This window comes from Macrotis lagotis, chromosome 5, assembly GCF_037893015.1.
Source record: "Macrotis lagotis isolate mMagLag1 chromosome 5, bilby.v1.9.chrom.fasta, whole genome shotgun sequence".
In the NCBI taxonomy this organism is placed as follows: Eukaryota; Metazoa; Chordata; class Mammalia; order Peramelemorphia; family Peramelidae; genus Macrotis; species Macrotis lagotis.
In genome coordinates this window covers 260,895,888-260,921,461 of record NC_133662.1, presented here as the reverse complement: position 1 = coordinate 260,921,461, position 25,574 = coordinate 260,895,888, and the positions used below count along the sequence as shown (strand labels likewise).

The window sequence follows — 25,574 nt, the reverse complement described above, 5'->3', positions numbered from 1 at the left end:
ACATCTCACCATGGAATTCTGGTCTGCAGATGCTGTTCACTAACCATCTTGCATAAGCTAGCTTTCATAGCAAGGAAGCACAATGTTCAAATATTCCAGTTTAATTTACACTTCCTCTAGGGTGGATGGGGGTCATTTGATGGCTTAAGTCAAATCCTGTCCCCTATTTATAAGAAGGGGGAAAGAGCGTATGGTAGAGCATCAGATATTTTAAAAGGAGAAAATCTGGGAACCAGAGGAGGGAAGCTTTTGAGACAAGGTCAGTGGTACAATTTTGATTTTAGGGCACTTTACCAACCACCTGACCAGAAAGAGGAAATTGGTCTAGCCCCGAGGCTTCATATTAATAGTAATAGTCAGGGGACTTTAATTGCCCAGACATCTAGTGGAACAACCCAAGATGCTATAAAAGTGTTTTCTCTCTCTCTCTCTCTCTCTCTCTCTCTCTCTGTCTCTCCTCCTCCTCTTCCTCCTCCCCTTTTTCTCCCTCTCTTCCTCCTCTTTCTTCCCTTCCTCTCCCTCTCTTCCTATTCTTCCTCTTCCCCCTCTTCCTTCTCCCCTTTCTTCTCCTCCTCCTTCTTCCTTCTTTTCCTTCTTTTCCTTCTTTCTTCTTCTTCTTCTCTCTCTTTCTCTCATAGTGGATAAAATAGTTTGAGAGCAGAGCCAAGATGGTGGCATGAGAACAGCCTTTCCTAGGGACTTTCTCCAAATATTCCCAAAACCTTAAGATTATGGCTCTAAATAAATTTTCGAGAGACAGAACCCACAGAAAGCTCCAGTGAGGCAATTCTCCAGCCCAAGGTAACTTGGAAGATCTTGGGAAAGCTCTATTCCATGGGGAAGAGGGGGTGGCAGCATAGTCAGGATTATCTCACTGGAGTGAAGGAGCTCCAGTCTTCCAGGAATAGCCAGCAGGGAGCCTGGGTGCCTGGGTCCTAAGAAATGCTAAATCCCAGCAGCAGAAGCAGTTTCTGGATCCAGGGAACACCAAGCACAACTTGGAATATCAATGGGGAAACCTCTGCCAATGTGAGTGGGAGCCAGTGGGGCAGCACAGTCCAGATCCCAGAAAATGGAAGCAGGCCTGCAGAGCCACCCAGCAGCTGCTCCCAGAGGGCTTAACCCACAGAAGGTAAGGGAGTGGGGGAGACTGTTGAGGTCTCTCCTCTGGCCCTGGAACAGGCCTTAGTGCTTTTTCCATATTCAGACTCTAGTAGCAGTCTGGGGCCCCCCATGGCCATAAGGCAGGGACCTCCTTTACAACTCCTGGGCAGAGGGCTGTGTTTGTGATCATCCCCAGATCAAAGCACAGGCAAGAGAGCAGTCAGAGCCTCCCATAAGACCTAGAAGGAACTAAGGTTCTCGTAGGAGTGTCCTAATAATACTCAAAAACTTGAGAAGTACCCCAAAACCAAGCACAGGCTGGTAAATGAGAAAACAGAAAAAAAGAACCTGACCATAGAGGACCTGGTCCCATGGAAGACCAAAACACACAATCAGAAGATGAGAAACTTCCAGCTTCTGCATCAAAATACTCCAAGAAATATAGAAGTTGGTCTCAGGCTATTCAGAGTTCAAAAAAGATTTTGAAAATCAAGTAAGGGAGATAGAGGAAAAATTGGGAAGAGGAATGAGGGAGATGCAGGAAAAATAAAAATATGACAACCAAGTCAACAGCTTAGTCAAGGAGATCAAAAAATGCTGAAGAGAATAACATACTAAAAACTAGTTTAGGTCAAACAAAATAGTTTGAGTCAAAGGTGTGCAAATAAATGTGTCACTACTGGTTCTCAAAAAAAAAATGTCCACACTTGACTTTTTAAACTGTTTTATCTATCACTTTCTTAAATCTAGACAATCAACAACAACAAAAAAGAGATCAAGCCTTGCTTGGTAGCATTTGCCTGTTGATGTAATTTTTATACTGAAAATTCAACCATTAGCCCTTGAGAGTTGGTTCAAGTTGACTCCGGCACACCTCTGGTTAGAATCTAAAAGGATTGAGATAAGCCAAAATATTGGGCAAATCTAAAAAAGATTTAATTTGATAGAATTATATTTGAGTTAAAAAATCAATTTACAAGTAAAAGATGTGAAGGTATAGTTTGATGACATTTTGCCTGTAAGAAGATCTGGGGGTTTCAGTGAACTGCAAGTTCTGAGGCAGCAAGGTGCTAGGGCCACCAAAAGATGCTAATGGGGTTTGGGGCCGCCTGGAGAATTAGAGCTTACTGAAGTGAGAATGCTGTTGTTCAGTCCTTCAGTCATGTCTCTTTCTGAGACCATTTGGGGTCCTCTTGTCAAAGATACTGGAATTGTTCACCATTTCCTTCTCCAACTCATTTTACTGATGAGGGAACTGAGGCCAACAGGGTCAAGTGACTTGCCCAGGGTCATACAGACAATAAATGTCTGAAGCCCTCTTTGAACTCAGGTCCTGCTGACTTCTGGGCCCTGAGTCACCCAGCTGCCTGAGAATGTTCTAGTTCTGCTATATTCTATCTCAGTAAGACCACAACTAGAATGTTGTGGTTTGGATACCACAGTTTAAAGAAGGACATTGAAAAACTCTAAAGCCACCAAAATGGTGATGACCCTTGAGTACAATCCATAACAATCAACCATTCAGCATATTATATGCTAGGCAGGGTGACTGGGTGATGAAGTAGCTAGATCCCTGGGCCTGGAGTCAGGAAGACTCATCTTCATGAGTCCAAATCTAGTCTCAGACATTTACTGACAGAATGACCTTGGGTAAGTCACTTAACTCCATTGCCCCACAAAAACAAACCAAAAAGAAAGATAAAAGGAATATTGTCCAATGACACAGGAAAGATAAGAGTAGTGGAGGGCAAATTGTGAAGGTCTTTAAAAACCTAAGAGAGGAGTCACATGATCCCAAAGTCAATAGGAAACCACTGAAACTGTGGGTTTGTTTTTTAATTGACATGGCTAGATTTGAACTTATAGAAAATCACTCTGGCAGCTGTGTAGGAGAGGGATTGGAACAGGGAGATCCTTTAGCCAGGAAACCTGATAGGAAGGCTCCTGCAATAGCCAAAAGATGGGAGATAATCTGGCAATGAGGATCAGTGGTCAGCTGGGGAGCCCTTTGGGGATTGGGGGTTGTCTCTTTCAAAGCTAAAATCCATGATTCTAGGAAAATATCTACCAGGCTGTTACCCAGGATGGACACAAGCATACCATGGCCCTATGAGAATAGGATTTGAACTCAGATCTTCCTGACTCTACACGTGCCTGTCTAACTTCATAAAAAATCCTATCAGGAATGCTTTAGGTCAGAATGAACAAAAGTCAGACAGGACAGCCGGCAAGGAATGGAGCCTATTTTTGCCTTAGGGAAAAAAGAAGGGTCAGAGAACGGAGTGCTTTGGATGGATGGGATGTTGAAGGCTAGGGGTCAAGTGAAAATAGATATACTCAATTTTATTTCGCTTCTGCTTCCTTGGCCAAGGATGAGAAAGAATAAAACAAAATCTCAAAATAAGGAGATAGTCCCTGAGGAATTCAATTGACCTGGCCCAAGTGAACCATGTCCTTGTGTCTTAAAAGTGCTGGAGGCATGATTTCTGAGTCACCATCTGTATTATTTGAGAGACTGTAGAGAGCCAGGGGGACTCAAGGTCATGGATAGATTTAAATACTGACACAGTTTCTATGAATGTCAAAAGTCCTATCAAGCAACTAAAATAATTTCTTGCAGTGATTCCTATAAAATATATCTGTGTATGTTTAAAATCAAACCAATCCATGTAGTGACCTCTCTTGAGATTGTGGGATCCTCTACCAGGGGAACTTTATTGCTTGTTTGTTTTTGTAAAGCAATGGGGTTAAGTGACTTGCCCAAGGTCACACAGCTAGGTAATTACTAAATGTTTGAGCTAGGGGCGGCTAGGTGGTGTAGTGGATAAAGCACTGGCCCTGGAGTCAGGAGTACCTGGGTTCAAATCTGGTCTCAGACACTTAATAATTACCTAGCTGTGTGGCCTTGGGCAAGCCACTTAACCCCATTCACCTTGCAAAAACCTAAAAATAAATAAATAAATAAATGTTTTATCTGGATTTGAACTCAGGTCCTCCTGACTTCAGAGCTGGTACTATTTCCACTGTGCTGCCTAGCTGCCCCTGCCAGAGAACTTTAGACAGTTCTTCCTTACCTTCCCACCACAAGAACAGTTGCTAAGGGTCACAATAAATTAAGACTTTTCCCTGTTCCAATGATCATTCAGGTCTGCCAGACAGAAATCCAACTGGGCCAGTGTTGGCCCAAACTCCCCTCCATCTTGGAGGAGAGCCAGTGCTGCAGTCCAAGGTGGGGACAAGGTTGGACCTTCTTTCCATGACCTTCTCCGGCCACTATGGTCATTCGCTAGGGAGTGGTCACCTGAAACCAGCAATATTCAAAATTGGAACTCAAGGTGTGGCCTCTTTTCCTTTAACCCCGGGACTTCTTGAGCTCTGGCTGAGTCCCCAGATAAGTCAAGAAACTAAAGATGAAAGGAGACTGGCCCCACCAAGAGGGATGGCTTCTGGGCCTCATTCTCAGACTTTTGCTTCAAGGTAAGTTGGGGGACAAGTATATGACATAGGATCATAGATTTAGAAATGAAAAGGACTGCCAGTCTGCTCATTTTACAGACGAGGAAACTGAGGTCAAGGGAGGTTAAGTTCATAGGGTCATCAGATCTTAGAACTTGAGCTGGGAGGACCTGAGAGATTCTATAATCCAACTCTCACATCTTCCAGGTAAGGGAGCCAAGGTTCGCCAAGATGAAGCACTTGCCCAAAGTCATACAGATAGTAAGAATCAAAGGGAGGATTTGAGCCCAAGTTCTCTAATTCGAGTGCCAATATTCTCATTGTTATAGCTCAGGAGGAGCTTCTGGGGTCACCTGGGAAGCTCCCTCAGCCCCCAGGCCAAGGAGCATACTTAGAATTGGCATGACATTTTTTCCACAGTGAATTGATGCCTGGGCCTCAACTTCCCTCTGAAGAAAATATAGACTGCTAATGATAACAGATCTTCTACAAGGCTCTAAGGATTTTAAAACACTTTTCTCACAGTCACTCTGGGAGGGAGGAAGTAAAAATATAATCATGTCCATTTTACAAAGGAGGAAGTTAAGACTTGGTTATATTGCTTACACAAGTGGTGGCATCTTTCGGGGTAGCTTCCTTCAAGGAAAAACTGGATGAATTTGGAATCAGAAATCCAGAGAAAGAAAAGACCTCAGAGGCCATCTAGCCTGGTCCCTTTATTTTACAGATAAAGAAACTGAGGCACAGAGAGAATCAGAGACTTGTCTAAGTTCATACAACAAGCAAGTGCTAGAAGTATGATTCAAACTCGGTCCCTCACCCTTCATAGCTGGCATTCTTTCACCATCACCATATACCACCATTCCCTCTCAGTCATAGAAGTAGGAAGTGTGAGAAAGGTTGCAACTCAAGCCTCCAGCCTATTCTTTACCAGGCCTTCTTGCTTCTTATTCTATAAACCAACTACCCACTAACTAATGGCAGGGAAGGAAGGGTCAGGTCAGGAGAAGGGAGACAGCTGTGGCTTAGTGGGCAGAGCCCTGGACCTGGAGACAGGAAGACGAGTTCAAATCCAACCTCAGACACTTACTAGCTGTGTGACTCTAAACAGATCACTTCACTTTAGTGTGCCTCTGTTTCCTCACCTGTAAGATGTGAATAATAATAGCACCCCCCACCCAGGGTGGTCAGGAAGATCAAATTAGATATTTGTAAAGTAATTGAACACTTTAAAATGCTATATAAGGGATTTTCTTTTTTTACATTAATGTGTTAAAAAAATTTTGAGTTCCAATTTTACTCCCTCCCTGCCTGAAGATGGAGAGCAATTTGACATAGGCTATATCTGTGCAATCATGTAGCTTTTATTCTTCTAATTCTCCTCTGGCTCTCTTGCCCACATGGACACTGGCTTACTCAGTTCTTTTTTCAGTTAGGCACCTCTCCCCTTGCATCTTTTTGTTTATACACACCTATCCTCTCTCAATGTCTAATACAATGTCTATTCTCACACTAACTTGTCCTAGATACCCTTACAGCCTAATTCTAAGGGTCAATCAGCAAGCATTTAGGTACTCTTACATCCCACTGGGGGGTCCCTGCCTTCAAAGAGCTTCCAATCTAAAGGGATGTCACTAGCAAGGGGCCAGATCAGGAAAAGACCTCAGGCAAAAGGTAAAATCTGTGGGGTTTTTGCAAGGCAATGGGGTTAAGTGACTTACCCAAGGTCACACAGCTAAGTAATTAATAAGTGTACGAGGTCGTATTTGAATTCAAGTACTCCTGACTCCAAGGTCAGTGATCTAATTCACTGCACCATTTGGCTGCTGACCCCCCCCCCCATTACTCTTAACAGAAGTCAGGAAAGCCCAGAGGAAAGAAATCAGTCCAGAGCTAGAAAACAGGTGGAGAAGAGGGGGAGTTGGGAATTGAAAGGTCATATGTGGGGAACACATGTTATTGGATCATAGACCACAGAAAGGTTAAAATGTAAGAAGCCAGGAAAGGTTGAGAGGCACTTTAAAAGGGAGCAGCTAGATGGTTCAGCCCTGGAGTCAGGAGGACTGAGTTCAAATCTGACCTCAGACTCTTAATAATTACTTAGCTGTGTGACCTTGGGTAAGTCACTTAACCCCATTGCCTTGCCAAAAAAAAAGAGCTTTAAAAGCCAACCAAGATTTTATGTGTGATCCTCACAGTAACAGGGAGTCATTGGAATTTCCTGAGTATGGCTGTGCATGGTCAGACTCATGCTTTAGGATGGAGGATGGACTGGAATAGGGAAAGATTTGAGTAAAGGAGACCAGTTAGGAGGCTTGTGCAAGAATACAGGCAAGAGATGGTAGGAGTCAAGCATTGATCAAATATGTTGCTAAGGGGAAAACAACAAAACTTGGCAAAGGATTGCTTAGATGGAGTAGTGAGTACGAGCGAGGAATCTAGGACACCCTGATTGTTAGCCTGGAAAACTGACCTAGAAAAGGCCACAACAGTGATGGGGATGGGAGGTGGGAGAGGAGGGAATGTTGAGGATTGGTTTAAGAGTAAACCAATTTACTCTGATTAAGATTGGTTATGTTTGAGATGTCTACAGTATATTCAATTTGAAATATTCAAAAGATAGTTGGAGATGCAAGACTGGATGTAAGGAGAGAGGTTAGGGCTAGATAAAAAGATCTGAGAATTATCAGGACAGAAATGATAAGTGAAAGCCATGAAATAATGAGATCACTTAGTGAAATAGCATGGAGAGAAAAGAGAGGAGAAGCTTTGGATGACATCAAAACCATGGCTGTGATGAGGGAGCATACTTAGAAAAAAGATATAGCAAAGGACCCTGAGAAAGAGTCAAGTAGGAACAAAACTAGGAGAAAGCAGTATCCTGAAATCTAAAACAGAGAGTATCTAGGAGAAGAGGGGAAATCATAGTGATGCAGAGGAACCTAGGCACAGGAGTGATGAGATCAGTTGGAGACAAATTTTGTAAATCTTTTGTTTGCATTCTAAAGGGACTTTTCCTTCTTCCTTCCACACCTGAGGGCCTGACCTTCAACCAGGTTTGGATTACACTGGTGTTTTTTTTTTTTGGTGGGGCAGCCAGGCAGCACAGGTCCTGGAAGACCACCCAAAAGAGACCCCTCCCCAAGAGGCAAAATCTCCAGTGAGGGACTTGGGTCATTCCCAGGTCACCACCCCTTCCCATGGACTCTGGGAGAGAATTTGAGATCAGAGGGAGGGGCTGATTCCCTTTTTACCTTCCAGTCTCCTACTGAATCCTAGCCAGCCGGCCTGGCCAATTCAACCAACAATCCACATGGTCTTCTCTTTAAACTCTTTAACTTTCCTTTTACTTTATTAATATGCTGTAACTTCTTTTAATAAATCTCTATTTCTTTCCCAAGCCTGCATTCCCGAGACTGAGTCTTAATTCATAGTGGGGCAGAACAGAACTTAACAAACAAATCAGTGGTGAAGTCTACAAGAGAGGTCAAGGAGGATAAGGATTGAGAAAAGGCCATTTGTGTTGGCAACTAAAAAGAAAGTGTTTGTAACTTTGAAGAGAGCAGTTTCAGTTGCATTATGAGGTTTGAAATCAGATTTCAGGGGGTTAGAATCCAGTAAAAGAGAAGAAGTGGAGTATAGAAAGTAGATGGCTCTTACTAAGCCAAGAAAAGGAAGAGAGTTATTGGGTGAGGATTTGTTTTTTTTAAAGGATGGGGATACATGGATGTGGGAGAGTACTGGTGATAAGACAGTTCTGGAAGAAGGAGACTGAACTTGTGTTGAACTGGAATGCCTTCTATGCAATAAAAAGATTATGTTGGGGGGGGGACTGGAATTTAATGAAATTAATGAATTTAATGAATTTAAATGGAGACTTTTGTGATGCAGTAGAAAGAATGTTGACTTTTCAGCCTGAAGACCAGAAGGCCACTTAATGTGTAGTCTTAGGAAAAGCATAATACCCTCAGTTGACTCATCTATAAAATGAAAGTGGTGACCTTTAACATTCCTCCCATGTCTAGAATTCCCTTTTTCCTTGTAGAATCTCTAGTTTCCCTCAAAGCACAGCTCAAGCTGCCATCTCATTGGTTGTTGTTCAGTCAATTAATTATGTCCCATTTTTTGTGACCCTGTGGACTAACTGTCCATGGGGCTTTCTTGGCAAAGATACCAGAGTGGTTTGTCATTTTCTTCTCAAGTGGATCCTTTTGTCAAGCAATCATAGATCAAGTGAATTGCCCAGGGTCACAAAGTCTGATGTCAAATTTGAACTCAGATCTTCCTGACTCCAGGTCCAGTTTCTATCCATTACTTTGCTAGCTGTTTTACTACCACCTCATCCAAGATACTTTTTCTAACTTGGCCTTTGCATAAACATTGCTAATAAATTATTAGCAAACTCTCTTCCCTCTTTATCTCTTTTTTGTCTGTTTCTCTTCCTCTCCCTCTCTTTCTCTCCTTCAATGCTCTCTCTCTCAATGTTCCTGTCTCTGTCTGTTGTCTCTTAATTATTTCATATCACTACAATGGTTTTGCATTTATTTACTCATATACTTACTGTGTCCCCTCAGGATGTAAACTCCTGGAGGGCAGGGCTGTTTCTGCCTTTGTGTCCTCTGTTAACAGTGGTCTACTCATTCCTAATGAATGTTTGTTAAAATAGATTTAAAGTGCTATCATGTGACTGTCATATGGCTTGTTCTGCTTGGTCCCAAAGGACAGACAGAGCAATGGTGGAACCAAGAAAAACGAGTGGATGTGGAGGCAGAGAACCAGGGTTCTCACTCCCCATATGACCTTGGGTCTCCAACTTCTCTGGGTACAAAATGGAGGTTGAACTGGATGGTCTCTGAGGTCCCATGGCCAAGTGGGGCTAAGAGTGGGTGGTAGTGAACTGGTGGTAGCCTGGCTGGGAATTAAAAAAAATGAAGTTGTCCTAAAGGGAGAGAGTGGGTTCTTCTTTGACTTGGAGAGAAGGGTCAGGGAATAATAGAGCAGTAGAGGAATAAGCTGACAGACTTGGGAAGCTGGAGAGAAGGGAAGGAAGGAAGCAAAGGTAGAGTTCAGGGGCTGTCACCAGCTTATGACTGATTTTGCATGTTGTTAAATTTTACATAGAGGCAGGAACCCCAGGGGAAGTAAGGTCTGAATACAGACCACAGTACCTTCCGCCATTTGCCTACCAGCCAATCTCACGTGCTTTCATCCAGGTAGGAAGAGGTCACGTACCCATTCAAATATAACAATATGTTCTGGCTCTAGGTTCATTTGCATCCCCATGGACATTCTCTTTTGCAGGACAGAAATGACTGGAAACTGAGAACTACTATTTCATTATCTTACCATCTCACCAAAGTTACATCACTGTCCTCCTATCTCTCCATGGCAATTGGCACCTCTGATGCCACCTCCCATTGTCTTCATTATACAACTACTGAATTCAACCACTATGAATGCAGAATCAGGTCTAGACAACTCACCTCCAGCCCTCGAATGAATCCTCAAATGTTCTTGAGGGTGGCCTATGCATGCTAACATACTTGCCTCTTTCATGCAATCACCTCCTCCACACAGTCACACCACAAACCAAATACTAACCTTCCATCTTTTGGAACACTGGGACTCTACAATTCCTCATAAAGACCCCCACACTGACTTCCTAACACACCTTCATCAATTAGCAGCATTAGGACAATGTTCTAACACCTTTAGAATCTGAAGAGTAATCAATAACTATGGACAACAGTATGTCTCTTTTGTCTTCCCTGCACAGGTATCTATCTGCCTTTCAGGGTGACTGTCCCCATCGTCTAATAAAAGATGTCAGAGTATTCAATTTCTAGTGCTGGAGATTCATGGCCTTGAATAGGAGGGACCCAAGTACCTAGCACTCTTCTTGTGTATAAAGTAATATCTTTAATCTTTCAGGTTCTACCTTCACACAAAATAGCAATTCTTTCACCATCAACTGTTCAGGGTTTGATGTACATGGACTGAACTACACTGCTTTTCAGTCAGTATTTGATAGAAAGGCCTTCCAACCAGTTGTCAATTTTAGTGTCCCCACCAGGGTCAATATCTCCTTCACCTTATCTGCCATTCTGGAAGTGGTGAGTACTGGACCCTTTAACCTAACTTCCCTCTTGCCCCCCTCATCTAAAATTAGTTTGATCGATGTTTGACCTACTAGATCCCATTATTAGAGGGATTTTCCTGAAACTTAGGGACAAGTGTTATACCTATAGCAAATAAAAATTTTTCTCTATTTGAACTTATCAGAAATCCTCCCCCAATCACTTTCTACTCCATGGTCAGCTTACTCTTCCTAATCTTCTCTCTCTTTCCCATGACTTGGTTGTTTGAATCTACATTTTTCTCCTGGTTAATCAGTGAAAATCAAAATCATTCCAAAGATAACCTGGGATGGGCATGGGGAAGAATGGTTAGACATGATCTTACTGACTTAATCTTCTTTTGGCAGAATGCTCAGATTCAGCTCCTTACATCATTCATCTGGCTCGAGTTGGTGAGATCCCCTCCCTTCCCATGGTCCCCTCTCTTCTCAATTTCTTTTGCTTTTTCTAAGCAAATCACATTTTCTATTGTTATCAGTGTCCTGGAGATCAGACAAATCTGCTCAGATCTGAGGCCACAAGGTTTCTGAGCAGCTAGCAAGGCAGTGATGGAAACCTTACAGGGAGAGCAGGATCATCAAAATGACAGAAAGTCCCACAATGAGAATAATATCATAGCTCTGGAACATCAAGCTAAGATGAGGCTCACATGTAACATATAGTACTTTGAGGTTTTCTATGATAAAGGTCATTGAGGGATCAAGGGAAGGTAGATACAGTCACATTAAAGAAACGGGGAATACTCTGGTCATCAGGAATAGAAGTAAATGAGGGGAAGAGAACAGTGGCTTAGTGGAAAGAATACTAAGCTAGGAGTCAGCAGCCTGGGTTTCTAGACCCAGCTCTTACAATAATTCAAGGTGGCAGATCACTTGAACAAGATCAAATATCCTTTTCCAGACTCAGGTTCTTCTTTAAACATGAGGGAGTTAGATTCACTGGTTCCTAAGGTCCTGTGGCACCAGAGGGATCTAATGATTTCTAAAGTCCTGTCTATTCCTTAAAATTCTGATTCTAATTGTAAGTGTAAAGTGGGGAAAAAAAAGGGAGAAGCTATTTTCCAAGACTAACCTTGGGCTCCAGCCACTCTTCAATGCCTGTTTCTACATTGCCTGGGGTTTTAGTACTGGGACAACCCATTCATCAGTTGGAATCCAGAGGAGTGTGGAGGAATCACAGAGCTCACTGTAGCAGCAGAGAATCTCTGGCTTCCAGACATTTTCATCGTAGAGTTGTGAGTACCAGAAATGGGGAAAGCAAGAAGGAAACTATCCCCAGGTAAAGCAAAACCAATCCATTGGGGCAACCATAAAAATCTACACATACATAAGAGGATAACTTATGGTGAGCTCACTTTCTCCAATCCTAGTCTACAGTAAAGTGCTGGGGAGATAAGGGTGAGACACTAACAGAGATGGGCACCAAAGGAATGGGATTAGTCTGCATTAGAGAAATTGAAGAACAAGCCATTGACTACTTTATTCATACAGTATGGATGTTGATCAGACTCCATCAGATCTCCTGGCATACGTGAATAATAAAGGTCACATCAAATATAAGAAACCGATGAGGGTGACCAGCATCTGTAACCTGGACATCTTTTACTTCCCCTTCGACCAGCAGAACTGCACCTTGACCTTCAGCTCTTTCCACTACACAGGTGAGCTAGAGTCAGGACTGCCATCTGAATCAAGTTGACTGAATCAGGGTAGAGGAAGTGAAGGGAAATGAATGAATGAATGAATGAAAAACACACCTATTTACCAAATAATGTTCAGTACTAAGGATGTAAAAATAAAGGTAAAGACATTACTTGCCTGCAAAGATTTTACATTCTCAAGAGGGAAGACCTGGAGAGTAGTAGGCAGCAAGAACGAGGTTGGACAAAAGCACTGATAAATGTTACCCACCTATTGACTGAAAAGGAATGGACTTAAGGTACAGATTGAGACCTACTTTTTTGGATATGACCAATGTGGGGATTTCTTTAGCTTGGTGAGTCATATTTAATATATAGGTTGTTTTTCTTGTTTTCTATTGTATGTTTGTAGGAGGAAGGGTAGGAGAAAGAGAAAGTGACTGACCATCAAGTTAATTATTTGAAAAAAAAATTTTTTTAAATTCTAATGACAAAACCCTAGGCAAAGGATGAGTAGATTGGATGGGTGGGAAAAGAGATTTAGAAGGAAGAAGAGCAAAGATTTGTCAAAAAAGTTTTTCAAGTTTCCTGCTTGAGGGAAAAAAAGGGAGAAGCTAGACCAGAGAGAAGTGGTGAAGTGGGAAACTGAATGAGTTGGTTCTCCTCTGCAGTGAATGACATGCTGCTGGGCATGGACAAGGACGTGTGGGAGATAGTAGACACTTCCCAACATCTCATCCAGACCCAAGGGGAGTGGCGGTTGCTGGGCATCAGCAAATCATCTCCAAAGTTGGCAGTGGGATCCAGCCTTTACGACCAGATCATGTTCTATGTGAGCCTGGAGGATCTGACTTTGGGACCTTACAAACACCCAAATCCCACCCTTGCCAGAAATCTTTACCAAACCCTCATCTCTTTAATGATCAACCCACAAGTATATATAAGCACATGGTGCCAGTCAACATGCTAGGTGCTGAGGGTACAGAGACAAAAGTGAAAGTCTTTGCCCTCAAGGGACTTAAAAGTTGAACCAGCCCCTCAAGTCCCAGAAGCCTTCAATTAGGATTTCTTTTTGCTTCATACCTAAAACGAGATTCCTTCCCATCAAAGGCATCTCAGTCTGCCTTACCCTAGGACACCAGTCTTTGACCCCTTCCCAGGTCCACTAGGCATAGCCTGAAACCCTTGGGCACATGGAGACAGCTTCTGGGGGCTGGCCATATGTTGTGTTCCATTCAATTTGGGGCAATATTCTCATTGGATTCTGGCCAAAAAAGGAGAGAAGTCTTTGGAAAAAAATCACCATTCTTCATATCAAGAACAGCTTCCTCTTAATTTCCCCTTTCCTCCTTCTTCCCCTTCTCTAGGTGGCCATCCAGCGCAGACCCAGACTCTACATCATAAATCTTCTGGTGCCTAGTGGATTTCTGATAGCGATTGATGCCCTCAGCTTCTTCCTGCCAGTTGAAAGTGGCAACCGGGCCCCGTTTAAGATGACCTTGCTACTTGGATTTACTGTCTTCCTGCTCATGATGAATGATTTACTGCCAAACAGTGGCACGCCACTCATCAGTATGACTCCCTCCACTATGGAAAGGAAGAAGGGAGAGGAGGAAAAGAATGGGAGAATCTGGGGTGCAAGGGATCCTGGGAACAAGTAATATTATAGGATTAGGGAAAGAGGCCACAGGAGGACTGACCTACTGAGACCCCTTCTCCATATAATCCTCAGGTGTCTACTTTGCTCTGTGCCTGTCCCTGATGGTGGTCAGCCTGCTGGAGACTATCTTCCTCACCTACCTTCTGAATCTGGTTACTACAGAGCCCCCACTTATGCCCCATTGGCTCCATTCACTGCTGCTGCATTATCTCCAAGCAACAAACTGCTACAATGAGAGGTCCCAAAAGGAGAATGAGAGTCCTGACCCCAATCCCATCCACCTGTCTGGTAAGTACTGTCAATACCACCTTGTCTCTCTTGTTCCAAATTCCTAATACCTCTACTTTCCCAATTCTAGTCACTTCTCAGATATGGTGTCCATTCCAATATTAGGCTTCCTCTTCTCTAACAGACCTGAAGGAGCCAAGAGTGAAGGCAGGTTCAGCTAAATCTTGGTTGAATGGAGACCCACATTCCCCATGGACCCAGCTGGAACATCAGCAAAAAGTAGACATTTGGGTTAAATTCAGCCTTGTTCTAGATTCTCTGCTCTTCTGGATCTACTTGATATTCATGGCAACCTCTCTCATCACAGTCACTGTCCTCTGGATCAACTAGAGATATGCTCCCCTTTCCCCCCATCAGCATATTCCAACACTAGCTTTCAACTCTCCCTGCCTTTGTGGACTCCTAGAACTCATCCTTTTGCCTGAGCTCCAGAGACTTCCCGCATCCCTGTTACAAGAGACAAAACTTCATCCCTTCTTTCCAGTCAACTTCAGCTCCCCCCCCACTTCAAACTGAGTCTTTCCTTCTGACCTCCCATATTTCAAAATTTATTATTTATTTATTTATTTAAGGCAATGGAGTTAAGTGACTTGCCCAAGGTCACATAGCTAAGGAATGATTAAGTGTCTAAGGCTGAATTTGAATTCAGATCCTCCTGACTCCAAGGTTAGTGCTCTATCCACTGCCCACCTAGCTACCCTGACCTACTATATTTTCCTTCAGTCCACTGACTCAGCTGCTCTGTAATTGAATTGACTTAATTAATTCCTTTGTAAGGAATATTTTCTCTTTTGGATATTATATTACGGGTAAAGATAATTCTTGAATCAGTCAAAGCTCCATTATTTCAGACAGATAAGAATCACTAGTTTGTCTTTTTAAAGACTCTTAGCATCTACTTCTGAGTTAGAAATAGAATTTTATAGGAAAACAAGGAACAGCTTATCTGTCACTTTTATAGAGAGGGGAGAGATTATGATCAAACAATGGATAATGAGCATTGTAAAATGTAAAGTGTATAAATTTGATTATATCAAATCAGAAAGCTTTTGCACAAATAAAACCAATGCAACCAAGATTTGAAGGAAAACAGAAATCTGGAAACAATTTTTACAGCTAGTGTTTCTGAAATATATAGAGAACTGAATCAAACATAAGAATACAAGTCATTTCTCAATTGATAACGAGTCAAACGATATGAACAGGTATTTTTCAGATGAAGAAATTAAAGCTATCTATAGTCATAAGAAAAATTGCTCTATATCATCATTAATCAGAGAAATGAAAATTAAAAGAACTCTGAGGTACCACCTCATACCTATCAGATTGGCCAAATGACAAAATAGGAAAATGATAAATGCTGAAGGGATGTTGGAAAACTGGGACATTTATGCACTGTTGGTAAAGTTGTGAACTCATACAATCATTCTGGAGAGCAATTTGGAACTATGCCCAAAGGGTTACAAAATTGGACATATCCTTTGATCCAGCAATACCAATGTGGGCCTATATCTTAAAAAGATCATAAAAAGGGGGGGAAAGAGCCTCATGTACAAAAATATTTATAGCAGTTCTTTTTGTAGTAGCAAATAATTGAAATTGAGGGATGCCCATAAATTGGGGAAAGACTGAACAAACTGTGGGATGTGATGTGATGGAATACTTGCTCCATAAGAAATCATGAGCAAGTAGATTTCAGAAAAACTCAAAAAGACTTGCATGAACTGATGAGTGAAGGGGAGTGAACCAGGAGAAAATCTATACACTGTAACAGCAACATTGTGTAATGATCAATTTTGATAGACTTATCTCTTCTCAGTAGTACAATGATTAAAGTAAATTCTAAAGGACTTGTGATGGAAAATGTTATCCATATAAAGAAAGAGAACTAAGGAATATGAATACAGATCAAAGCAGACTATTTTCATTTTTTAAAATTTGTTTTGTCCTCTTGCTCCCGGGGCGGAACCAAGATGGTGACAAGGGCAGATAGTCTCTTAGGTGCTCTCTCATAAAACTTCTAAACTAAGGACTCTAAATTTTCAAGAAACAGAACCCACAGAGGGACCCAGTGAAGCAGTTCTCCTATTCAAGGTAACCTGGAAAAGAGCAGAAAGGCTCTGCTCCCCGGGGTTGGAGGGGCAGCCCGCCAAAGGGGTGGCCTGCCAGAGGGAAAGAACTTCAGCCTCCTGGAGGCAGCCCCAGGGCGCTGGAAGCCATGGCTCACAGCAGCTGAGGAGTTTCCTGACATACACCCCAGGGAGCACCTGCACAACTTGAGGGAACAGCGGGGGACCTCTGCCAGAGTGAGCATGTGAAGCCAGCCCTCAGGGCACACAGTGAGCAACATGATCCCACAGCAGCCCAGGTCCAGGAACAGAAGCAAGCGGAGCCAGTAAGCAGGAGCCCCCAGGGCATGAGCCCATTGAACCTAGGGAGGGGAGTGAAGAGAGAGAGACTGCAGAGCTCTGTCCCTGGAACAGGAATCTGGGGCACTGAACACATGCAGATGCTAATCACAGTCTAGGCCCCCCCATAGAGCAGCAGGGACCCCCTCCACATCAGCCCCAAGACAGAGGGGGACACATATGGTCATTCACAGACCAGGAGGGAGGACAGAGCCTCACACACTGAGACTCTTGTGGGAGTGTCCCAAAAGCTCAGGAAGCACCACCAAAACATGCTAAGGCTGGGAAAATGAGCACGCAGACAAACAAGAGGAAAACCATTGAGAAATATTTTGCTTATGAGCCCAAGAAGGATCAAAACACTCAGTCTGAAGATGAGGAAGCACAAACTCCTGCATCTAAAGACTCCAAGGAAAACAGAAATTGGGCTCAGGCTATGACAGAGCTCAAAAAAGACTTTGAAAATCAAATGAGGGAGTTAGAAAAAAACTGGGAAAAGAAATGAGATGCAGGAAAAACATGAAAATGAAGTCAGCAGCTTAATCAAGGAGATCCAAAAAAATGCTGAAGAAAATAGCATGCTAAAAAACCAGCTTAGATCAAATGGATACAGCAGTTCAAAAAGTTATTGAGGAGAAGAATGCTTTAAAAAGCAGAATTGGCCAGATGGAAAAAGAGATAAGAAAGCTCTCTGAGGAAAACAAATCCTTGAGACAAAGACTAGAACTCAGGGAGATGGATGAATTTATGGGAAATCAGGACTCAATACTTCAAAACCAAAAGAATGAAAAATTAAGTGTGAAACATCTCATTGAAAAAAACAACTGATATGGAAAACAGATTTAGGAAAGATACTTTAAAAATTATTGGAATACCTGAAAGTCATGATCAGAAAAAGAGCCTTGACATCATTTTCAAAGAATTACTACAGGAAAATTGCCAATATCCTAGAGGCAGAGGGCAAAATAGAAATGGAGAGAATCCACCGATCTCCCCGAGAAAGAGATCCCAAAAAACCAACCCCCAGGAATATTATAGCCAAGTTCCAGTACTCCCAGGTCAAAGAGAAAATATTACAAGCAGCCAGAAGGACACAATTCAGATACTGTGGAGCTGCAATCAGGATCTCACAGGACTTAGCAGCAACTACATTAAAAGCTTTGTAGGGCTTGGAGTACAATATACCGGAAGGCAAAAGAGCTTAGAATGCAACTGAGAATCAACTACCCAGCAAGGTTGAATGTCCTCTTCCAGGGGAAAAAATGGACTTTCAATGAACCAGGGGAATTTCAAATGCTCCTGTTGGAATGGCCAGAGCTGAACAGAAGGTTTGATCTTCAAATACAGGACTCAGGTGAAGCATAGAGATTGGAGGAGAGGGGGAAAATATGAGGGACTTGATGATGAACTGCATGTATTCCTGAATAGAAAAATGACACTGATAATACTCATATGGACCTTCTCAGTTAATAGAGCAGGTAGAAGGAGCTTTTATAGATGAAGCACAGGAGAAAGCTGAATTTGAAGATAAAATATGGTATAAAAATGGAGTCAATAGAAAAAATGGAAATGTAATGGGAGAAAGAAAAAGGAGAGGGGGAATAGGCCAAGACATTTCATATAATAAGATTTTTCTTTATTGAAATGAGCTATTGCAATGATATGGAAGGGGGGAAGGCAAGGGGGAATGAGGGAACCTTCACTTTCATCAGAGGTGGCTAGGAGAGGAAACAACATATATACTCAATGGAAAGGGAGGGGGACAGGGGGAAGGGGTGGGGATGTGAATAAAGGAGGAGAGGATGGACCATGGTGGGAGAGTGGTCAGATATAACACATTTTCTTTTTACTTCTTGCAAGGGGCTGGGATTGGATGGCCTGTCCGGGACCATAGGGCCAGATGGATGCTGGGCCTAAGGGGTGGTATGGGGGCTCAAGGCCTCTTGGCCCCAGGGCTAGGGATCTGTCAGCTACCCTACAGCAGAGTCAGAGTGAAAGGAGAGAGAAAATATAGCACACGGTAGTGGAGAAATATGAAAGGAGGGAGTTGTGATCAGCAATGGCAATGGTGAAAAAATATGGAAATAACTTTTGTGATGGACTTATCATAAAGGTGATCCTCCTGCGACAGAGTTGGTGGTGTTGGAACACAGACTGAAGCACATTTTTTATCATTATTATTTTAGGGGTGGTGCAGGGCAAATGGGGCTGGGTGGCCTGCCTGTGGCCCCATATCAGGGTTATTGTTGGGTATCTGAGGCTGGATTCGGACCCAGGTGCTCCTGGCTCAAGGGCCAGTGCTCTGTCCACCACCCAACTGCCCCTACTATTATTACTATTTCATTTTATTTTATTTTAGGTCTTTCTTATTTTCCTTTTTTTGGATTTTGCAGGGCAGTGGGGTTGGGGTGGCTTGCATGTCACACGGCTGGGTGATTATTGGGTGTATGGGGCTGGATATGGGCTTGGGTGCTCCTGGCTCCAGAGCTGGTGCTCTGTCCACTGTGCCACCTGGCCATACCTACAATTATTACTATTATTTTTTTAATTTTAATTTTTTCTCTCCCCTTTACTTTATCACTCAAGTGAGTCTATATTTTTTGGGGGAGGGGGTATTTTGTTTACTCTTAAACAAGAATATTTTATTACTGTATAAAAAAGCATTATTTGTACAAAATAAGAATAAATAAATATTAAATAAAAGAGTAAAAACAATTTGTTTTGTTTTGTTTTTCTTTCTCTTGGTTTCTCCCCCTTTTGTTCTGATCCTTCTTTCACCATGACTAATATGGAAATATGCTTAACGTAGACATGTATAACCTATATCAGATTACTCACTGTCAAAGGGAGGGGGGACAAAAGGGAGAAAAATGTAGACCTCAATGTCTTACCAAAAGAGAATGTTGAAAACTATCTTTACATGTAATTTGAAAAAAAAAATTTAATTGAAAATAAATTTCAATTGAAAAACTGATTTTAAATAATTTTAAATGTTTTAAATAAATTACCCCAAAATATTGACCAATATAAGTGCTTCTAATACTGAATTATTTCTTCATCTTAAATCAATCTGTATCATTGATGTGTTTATTCCTTCCCTGATACAGATTATGAAGGGCCCATTGATTTCTTCTCATTGCATAATTCTATTCAATGTTCTTCCAGAAATCCTTCCTGGAGAATCTAACAAAATGGAAACCCTATCCTTGAATATTGACTCCTAAAATGTGTGAACCAGAGATCCCTGATGTACCATAGAGTTATCTCCAAAGGGTAGCACTTTCCCAGTCAGTAAAAATTAACTGTCTATTATCATGAAGAGTCTTGGAAAATATTTTTTTCTAATTAAAGTAGAATCTTCATAAAGATAATTAAAGGGGGCAGCTAGGTGGCACAGTGGACAGAGCACAGACCCTGGAGTCAGGAGGGCCTGAGTTCAAATCCAACCTCAGACACTTATAATTACCTAGTTGTGTGGCCTTGAGCAAGCCACTTAACTGCAGTGCCTTGCAAAAACCTTAAAAAAAAAAAAAGATGATTAAAGATGGAAAAATCAATAGCAGAGGAATAAATATATTCACATATCATTAGGGAAACTACACATTAGGTCAACCATTTCTGGAATTGTCTGAGGAAGGCAACTAAATTGGGCCCTTTGATCCAGCAATTGTAAAAAAGAAAAGAACAATACGTATCAAAATATTCATAGCAATGATCTTTAATGTGCTTCTAGGATTAATGTTTCTTCAGCTATAAATTGGGGACAATAGCACCTACCTCCCAAAATTGTGGTGAGGAGAAACTGAGACACTTTGTAAAGTATCTGGTACACTGTAAGTGCTCTATAAATGCTATGTTTTTCTGTTTCTCCTTTGTTCCAAGGTATGACTCTCTGGGAGGAGCAAGGAGAGAAACATTAGGAAATAAAGATGATAAAAATAAAAGACATGAATAGCAATTTAAAAATAAAGGGGCTGAATGCAGGAGGAAAGGGTGGAACTTTGGGTCTGGAAATTCAAACTTTACTAGGAATAGCATGCTGTAATGAAGTGCTCCTAATCCTTGAGGGCAGAGACTGTCTTTTGCCTCTTTTTGTATCCCTAACTTAACACAAAGTCTGATGCATAGTAGATGCACAAAAAATATTGATTGATTGATGACATTTTGCTTTTGATTTTCTTATTCTCTATACATTTTTAGCCTATAGGACAAGAGATTGAGTTCTTTGAAGTTAGGTTGAGAAGAAAAGTAAGCTTAGGACTCCAAGGGGTGAGGGCCCATGAGCCAAAAAGATTGGGAATTATTCAGGGAAATGACCTTTTCTCCTGGGCTTTAAAATCACAAAACTCAGGGGAACTAGGGAAAGGTTGGGGCAAGTATCTACTCAATTTGAAATGAAGGGGCATCACTCAAGCTTTGAGCACCATCTAGTGGACTGCCCAGATTGAGCTCTTCCCTGAAGCTGCTCCAAGCTGTTTGGCATCCTTTCTGTCCCATCAGTGTGGCTCATAAGGAGGCACATTTCTCCAACCCTGAAGCCTTCTGGACAATTTTTTCACGGCTGTATTGTTCTTCTTCTGCCAGATGACTGTACAATGAAAAAAAAATAGTATCATATCCAATGCACTCTTGACTGATGCAGTCCTACCTCCATTACCAATGAATTATAAGTTATCGGCCAGAAGATAAGACCTGGGAGTCTGCAGAACAAATTCACATTCATGCCAGAAATGACCTTCCCATCAGAGCTCAACCCATAGGACAGGTGAAGGGTTCCCTCTAATAAGAGGGAAGGCACTGTAAATTAATTCTAAACTTGAATTTTTTTCTCAGTCTGGGACAGAATCCCCTTTAAGCCTTTGATCTTTCCACTTCAATAACCTACCTCCCCACACCTATTGATAAGTATAAAATAGGCCAGAGAACGAATATCCTGAACCTCGAAGTCAGAGTTTACGTTAACTGTGCTGATTTATCTTTCCAAAATCTGACCTCTTTCCTAGTAGATATCAACCCTATAAAGAAGGAAATGTTCATAGCTGAATGAGTGGTGGAGAAGCAACCCTCTCATTAAGAATCTCATTGCAGGGACAAGTCTGATCCTAGTCCAGGGGAACATAGAGACCTCTTTTTCAAAGACTAGGAAAGGGACTCTGTAAAGATGAAGTTGGTCTGAATAGGTTGTTGGTTGATGCTGATGCTCCTTAGGACATGATGGTGCCCATTAACATTGCTTATGATGACACCCATGTCCAAACTGCTGTGACAGAGTCTGGATCTGACAGTAGTCCTTTCTGGATTTGGGGCAACTAGTAGAAAGAATGGAGAGAGCTAGGGGAATTGACTCTTCACCACCTTGTATTACAGCCCAAGATCTGATAGTCTATAGAAGACTTATTGTATAATTCTCATGTGCCCTATGAAGTCCCAAAGGAAAATCAAGATGTCCTCCAAGGAGAGCCACCAGGCTATTGTTCATAAAGGGTGAGACTATTGTAAGGCCACTGACCAGGTCAAAGGATATCATTTGGTACTGGTAATGGTTGTAACCATTGTTCTTTCCCATCCATACTAGGTTATACATTCCCAAAGATAGAGATCTTGCTATTCAGTATCCTCTCATGAGATCCCAGTTCAGAACATGCAGCAAGTAACATCTTGCAGCCATAACAACATTTAAGCCCCTATAAAGTAGGCAGATTCTCAACTCCTTTCTTTTGGGTGGGAGTAGGTGGAACATAAAAACCAAATAATATATAAATGCAGTGAAGATGATGAAGAGAAAATAATTCCTGTACTGAGCTGTGGCATCTTATAACTAGGTCCCCTATTCTTTCTCATTTGAACACCTAAGTGCATTCATGGTGGGGATTATCTCTTGGAGCAGTCAGATAGGATGATTGTGTTGCTATGGCAGCAGCAGATGGTTGGTCCTAGAGATTATACTTCATAAGAACATTTAGCAGACATGAAAGGGCAAGCAGAACCACAACCTCCTACCCTACATTGTGGCATTTCTGTACCTAGGACAGGGTTCCAGGAGAACCTGGCAATATATTAGGAATCCGCTGCCATGAGACAAATGGGAAGAGAGCCTTTTCCTCTTTCTCTAGCTGTAGTATTGGGGTATGGGGGCAGAAGGAATGAAAGATTGTTCTTCTTTCATAATGGTTTCTTGATATTCTGGTCCTATGGGAAGAGCCCAGATCAGCCTACCTCAGAATTATCTTGGAAAGAGTCAATGTGTGAATTCACCTTGTTGGGCTAATTGTCCCATAACCAAAAGCAGCAAAGACACTGTTAAACTATATTTGTGATCATTCAGACTGCAATAGAGGTAAAACTCTTTTGTTGTTGTTGTTGCTGTTGTTTTTGGTTTGTTTTTTTTTTAGATTTTTCAAGGCAATGGGGTTAAGTGACTTGCCCAAGGCCACACGGCTAGGTAATTATTAAGTGTCTGAGGCCGGATTTGAACTCAGGTACTCCTGACTCCAAGGCCAGTGTTCTATCCACTGCGCCACCTAGTCGCCCTGAGGTAAGACTCTTAATGGAAAATGAGCCATGGGGCTATAGTTGGAGATTTCTTTGGACACTTAAGCCTGGATAGGAATTAGGTACAAGCCAAATGTGTGATAGGTCTATAAATATTATTTAAGAATATTTTTTTAAAAATACTGTAACTCAGGAATTCAGTCTAGAGAAACCTTGGTTAAAGTGAGGGGGAAGATATTTGATACAGTTGGGAGAATAACCTAACTATTCTGAAGGACAAATTTGGGACAATCTTGCTGTATTTCATGAGTTTATCCTCTTGAAGAATTGACTCCATACTAACCAATTTTTTTGTCTGGCCAAGACATTCTTTATGTCTTATACCTATAAGAAAATAGAATGACTATGAACACACTAAAAGGTGTAAAACTGAAAAAAATCTGAACTTTTATAGTGTTTTTGGATTGGATTTGGAAAAGACAAGATAAATAGATGTAGTACCAAACTGGAAGACAGAATCACAGAATTTTAAGGTGGGAAGGGACATTGGATTAGATAGCCAGTCCAATCCACACCTGAAAGGACTGCCCACTGTAACATACCTAATCAGTACTGATCCAGTGCTGAAAGAGAAGTGAGCTTCTTGGTGAGGTATGCTAATAAACATACTCTTCCCTCCCCAAAGCCAAAGCAGGGCAGCTTTGTCGGAGCCACTGGACAAGATGGTCCACAAACTCACACAGACAGAAGAAGCAAAACAGGATGCTACACACAAGAGAAATGATATATAATTCTCCTGGAATAGTTATTATAGCCCAAAAGATACTGAACAATGCAAAAAGTACCAGAAGAAGCTTAATGCACTCACAATAGAAAAATCTCATATATGGGGAACCATAATCAGCAACAGAGAGTCCTTCTATTATATTGGTCTCTGTTACTGCAGTGGTGATTCTATTTTTGTTTTGTTTTGTTTGTACAAGGCAATGGGGTTAAGTGGCTTGCTCAAGGCCACACAGCTAGGTGATTATTAAGTGTCGAGGCCAAATTTGAACTCAGGTACTCCTGACTCCAGGGCCAGTGCTCTATCCATTGTGCCACCTAGCTGACTGGTGATGCCATTTTTAATCAATTCTGTCTACCTGATCATACAGTAGCTTGGTTTGGCCTTCTCTCTTTCTCTGTCTCTGATGGTCTCTCTGTGTCTCTATATGGCTCTGTATGTATCTCTGTGTATATTTGTCTCATGTGTCTGTTTCTCTCTTTTTCTGACACACACATACACACACACACACACACACACATATTATTTCTGCAGGATTAGCATTTGAAAAATTGAGTTTTCAAACTCAGAATCGATAACCACCTGTCAAGAATATAGTAGAAAGGACTGTTGCATTGGATGACAAGTTGGAATGGAAGACCTCTGGAAATCTAAGATACTAAAATTCTAAGTCTCTTACCCATACTGCAAGCTAATACAGTTGGGAACCTCACCCCCTCTTTAACTAATGTCTATGCTTCCCATCTGAAGAGGATCTCTTCATTGCATGATGAGACCTTGATCACTGCTGTGATTGTCCCTTGGCCAATGGAATGGCTCTCTCCATGGAGGTGTGCTAATAAACATACTCTTCCCTCCATCCAGCATCCTCCAGTCTCAAAGCCTGACAGATTTGGGTCAAAGCCAAGTTCTTTCTAGGCACCAAGACTTGTCAGGGAATTGGGAAAGGCCAATAGTCACCTGACACCAGCAATATTAAAAGCTGAGATTTAGGGTGTGGCCTGTGCTCCTTCAAACTCAAATGTTTAAGGGAGCCCTGGTTGCAGGCTTACCATTAAGAAGCAGTACAGAGAAGAACAGAATGCAGCAGTGGCCCCTGGGATTTCTGATCTATCTCTTCCTCAGCTTTCTACTGCCAGGTAAGATGGAGAAGGATCAAGAAGAGGGGAAACTCAGGACCCTCTCTCAGATTCCAGCCCCTAGAAGTTGGCAAATAGGACCCAATGGGAACTGCTTTAATTTTTCCATTATGCCTATGTCAACTTTCCTTCTGAGAAAGAAGAAAAGCCTTCGATGTACATCTGCTAATATTATTACTATTAGTATTATTAGTAATAGTATTAGTCCTTAAAATCCCTGACTGTTAAGCAGCCTATCCCTCCCCTTCTATATATAGTCAAGTCCCTTATATGTCTTTTTGATTTGAAGATAAACTCAAAACTGGGAACTGTTTTGCCAAGTACAGGCAGACAGTAGGTACCTACTAAATGCTTGTGGATTAGTCCTTCACTTACTATGCCTACCTATATCACTCATTCTCACCCTCAGGCATGAGATTCATTCAGTCTCCAAATACTTTAAATAGCTAAAATATACAGTGAGTGTA

General features: G+C 41.8%; 1 protein-coding gene and 1 long non-coding RNA gene across 3 annotated transcripts in view; one reads left to right on the top strand and one right to left on the bottom strand.

Moving 5' to 3' along the window:
- Positions 1-25,574, bottom strand: part of LOC141489036 (uncharacterized) — a 92,024-nt gene that overhangs the window by 34,239 nt on the left and 32,211 nt on the right. The window lies entirely within an intron of this gene.
- Positions 10,299-14,630, top strand: LOC141487981 (5-hydroxytryptamine receptor 3C-like). The gene is made up of 9 exons (XM_074187615.1): positions 10,299-10,336; positions 10,472-10,673; positions 11,045-11,089; positions 11,822-11,931; positions 12,188-12,357; positions 13,008-13,168; positions 13,704-13,908; positions 14,069-14,284; positions 14,409-14,630. Exons 1-9 carry the CDS (start codon positions 10,299-10,301, stop codon positions 14,612-14,614), a joined length of 1,353 nt encoding a protein of 450 aa, XP_074043716.1. The 3' UTR covers positions 14,615-14,630.

Coding starts and splice junctions, on each gene's coding strand:
- LOC141487981 (XM_074187615.1), top strand. CDS start 10,299: ATGGACAACAGTATGTCTCTTTTGTCTTCCCTGCACAG. Junction 11,932..12,187: donor GACATTTTCATCGTAGAGTT/GTGAGTACCAGA, acceptor TTATTCATACAG/TATGGATGTTGATCAGACTC. Junction 12,358..13,007: donor CAGCTCTTTCCACTACACAG/GTGAGCTAGAGT, acceptor TCTCCTCTGCAG/TGAATGACATGCTGCTGGGC.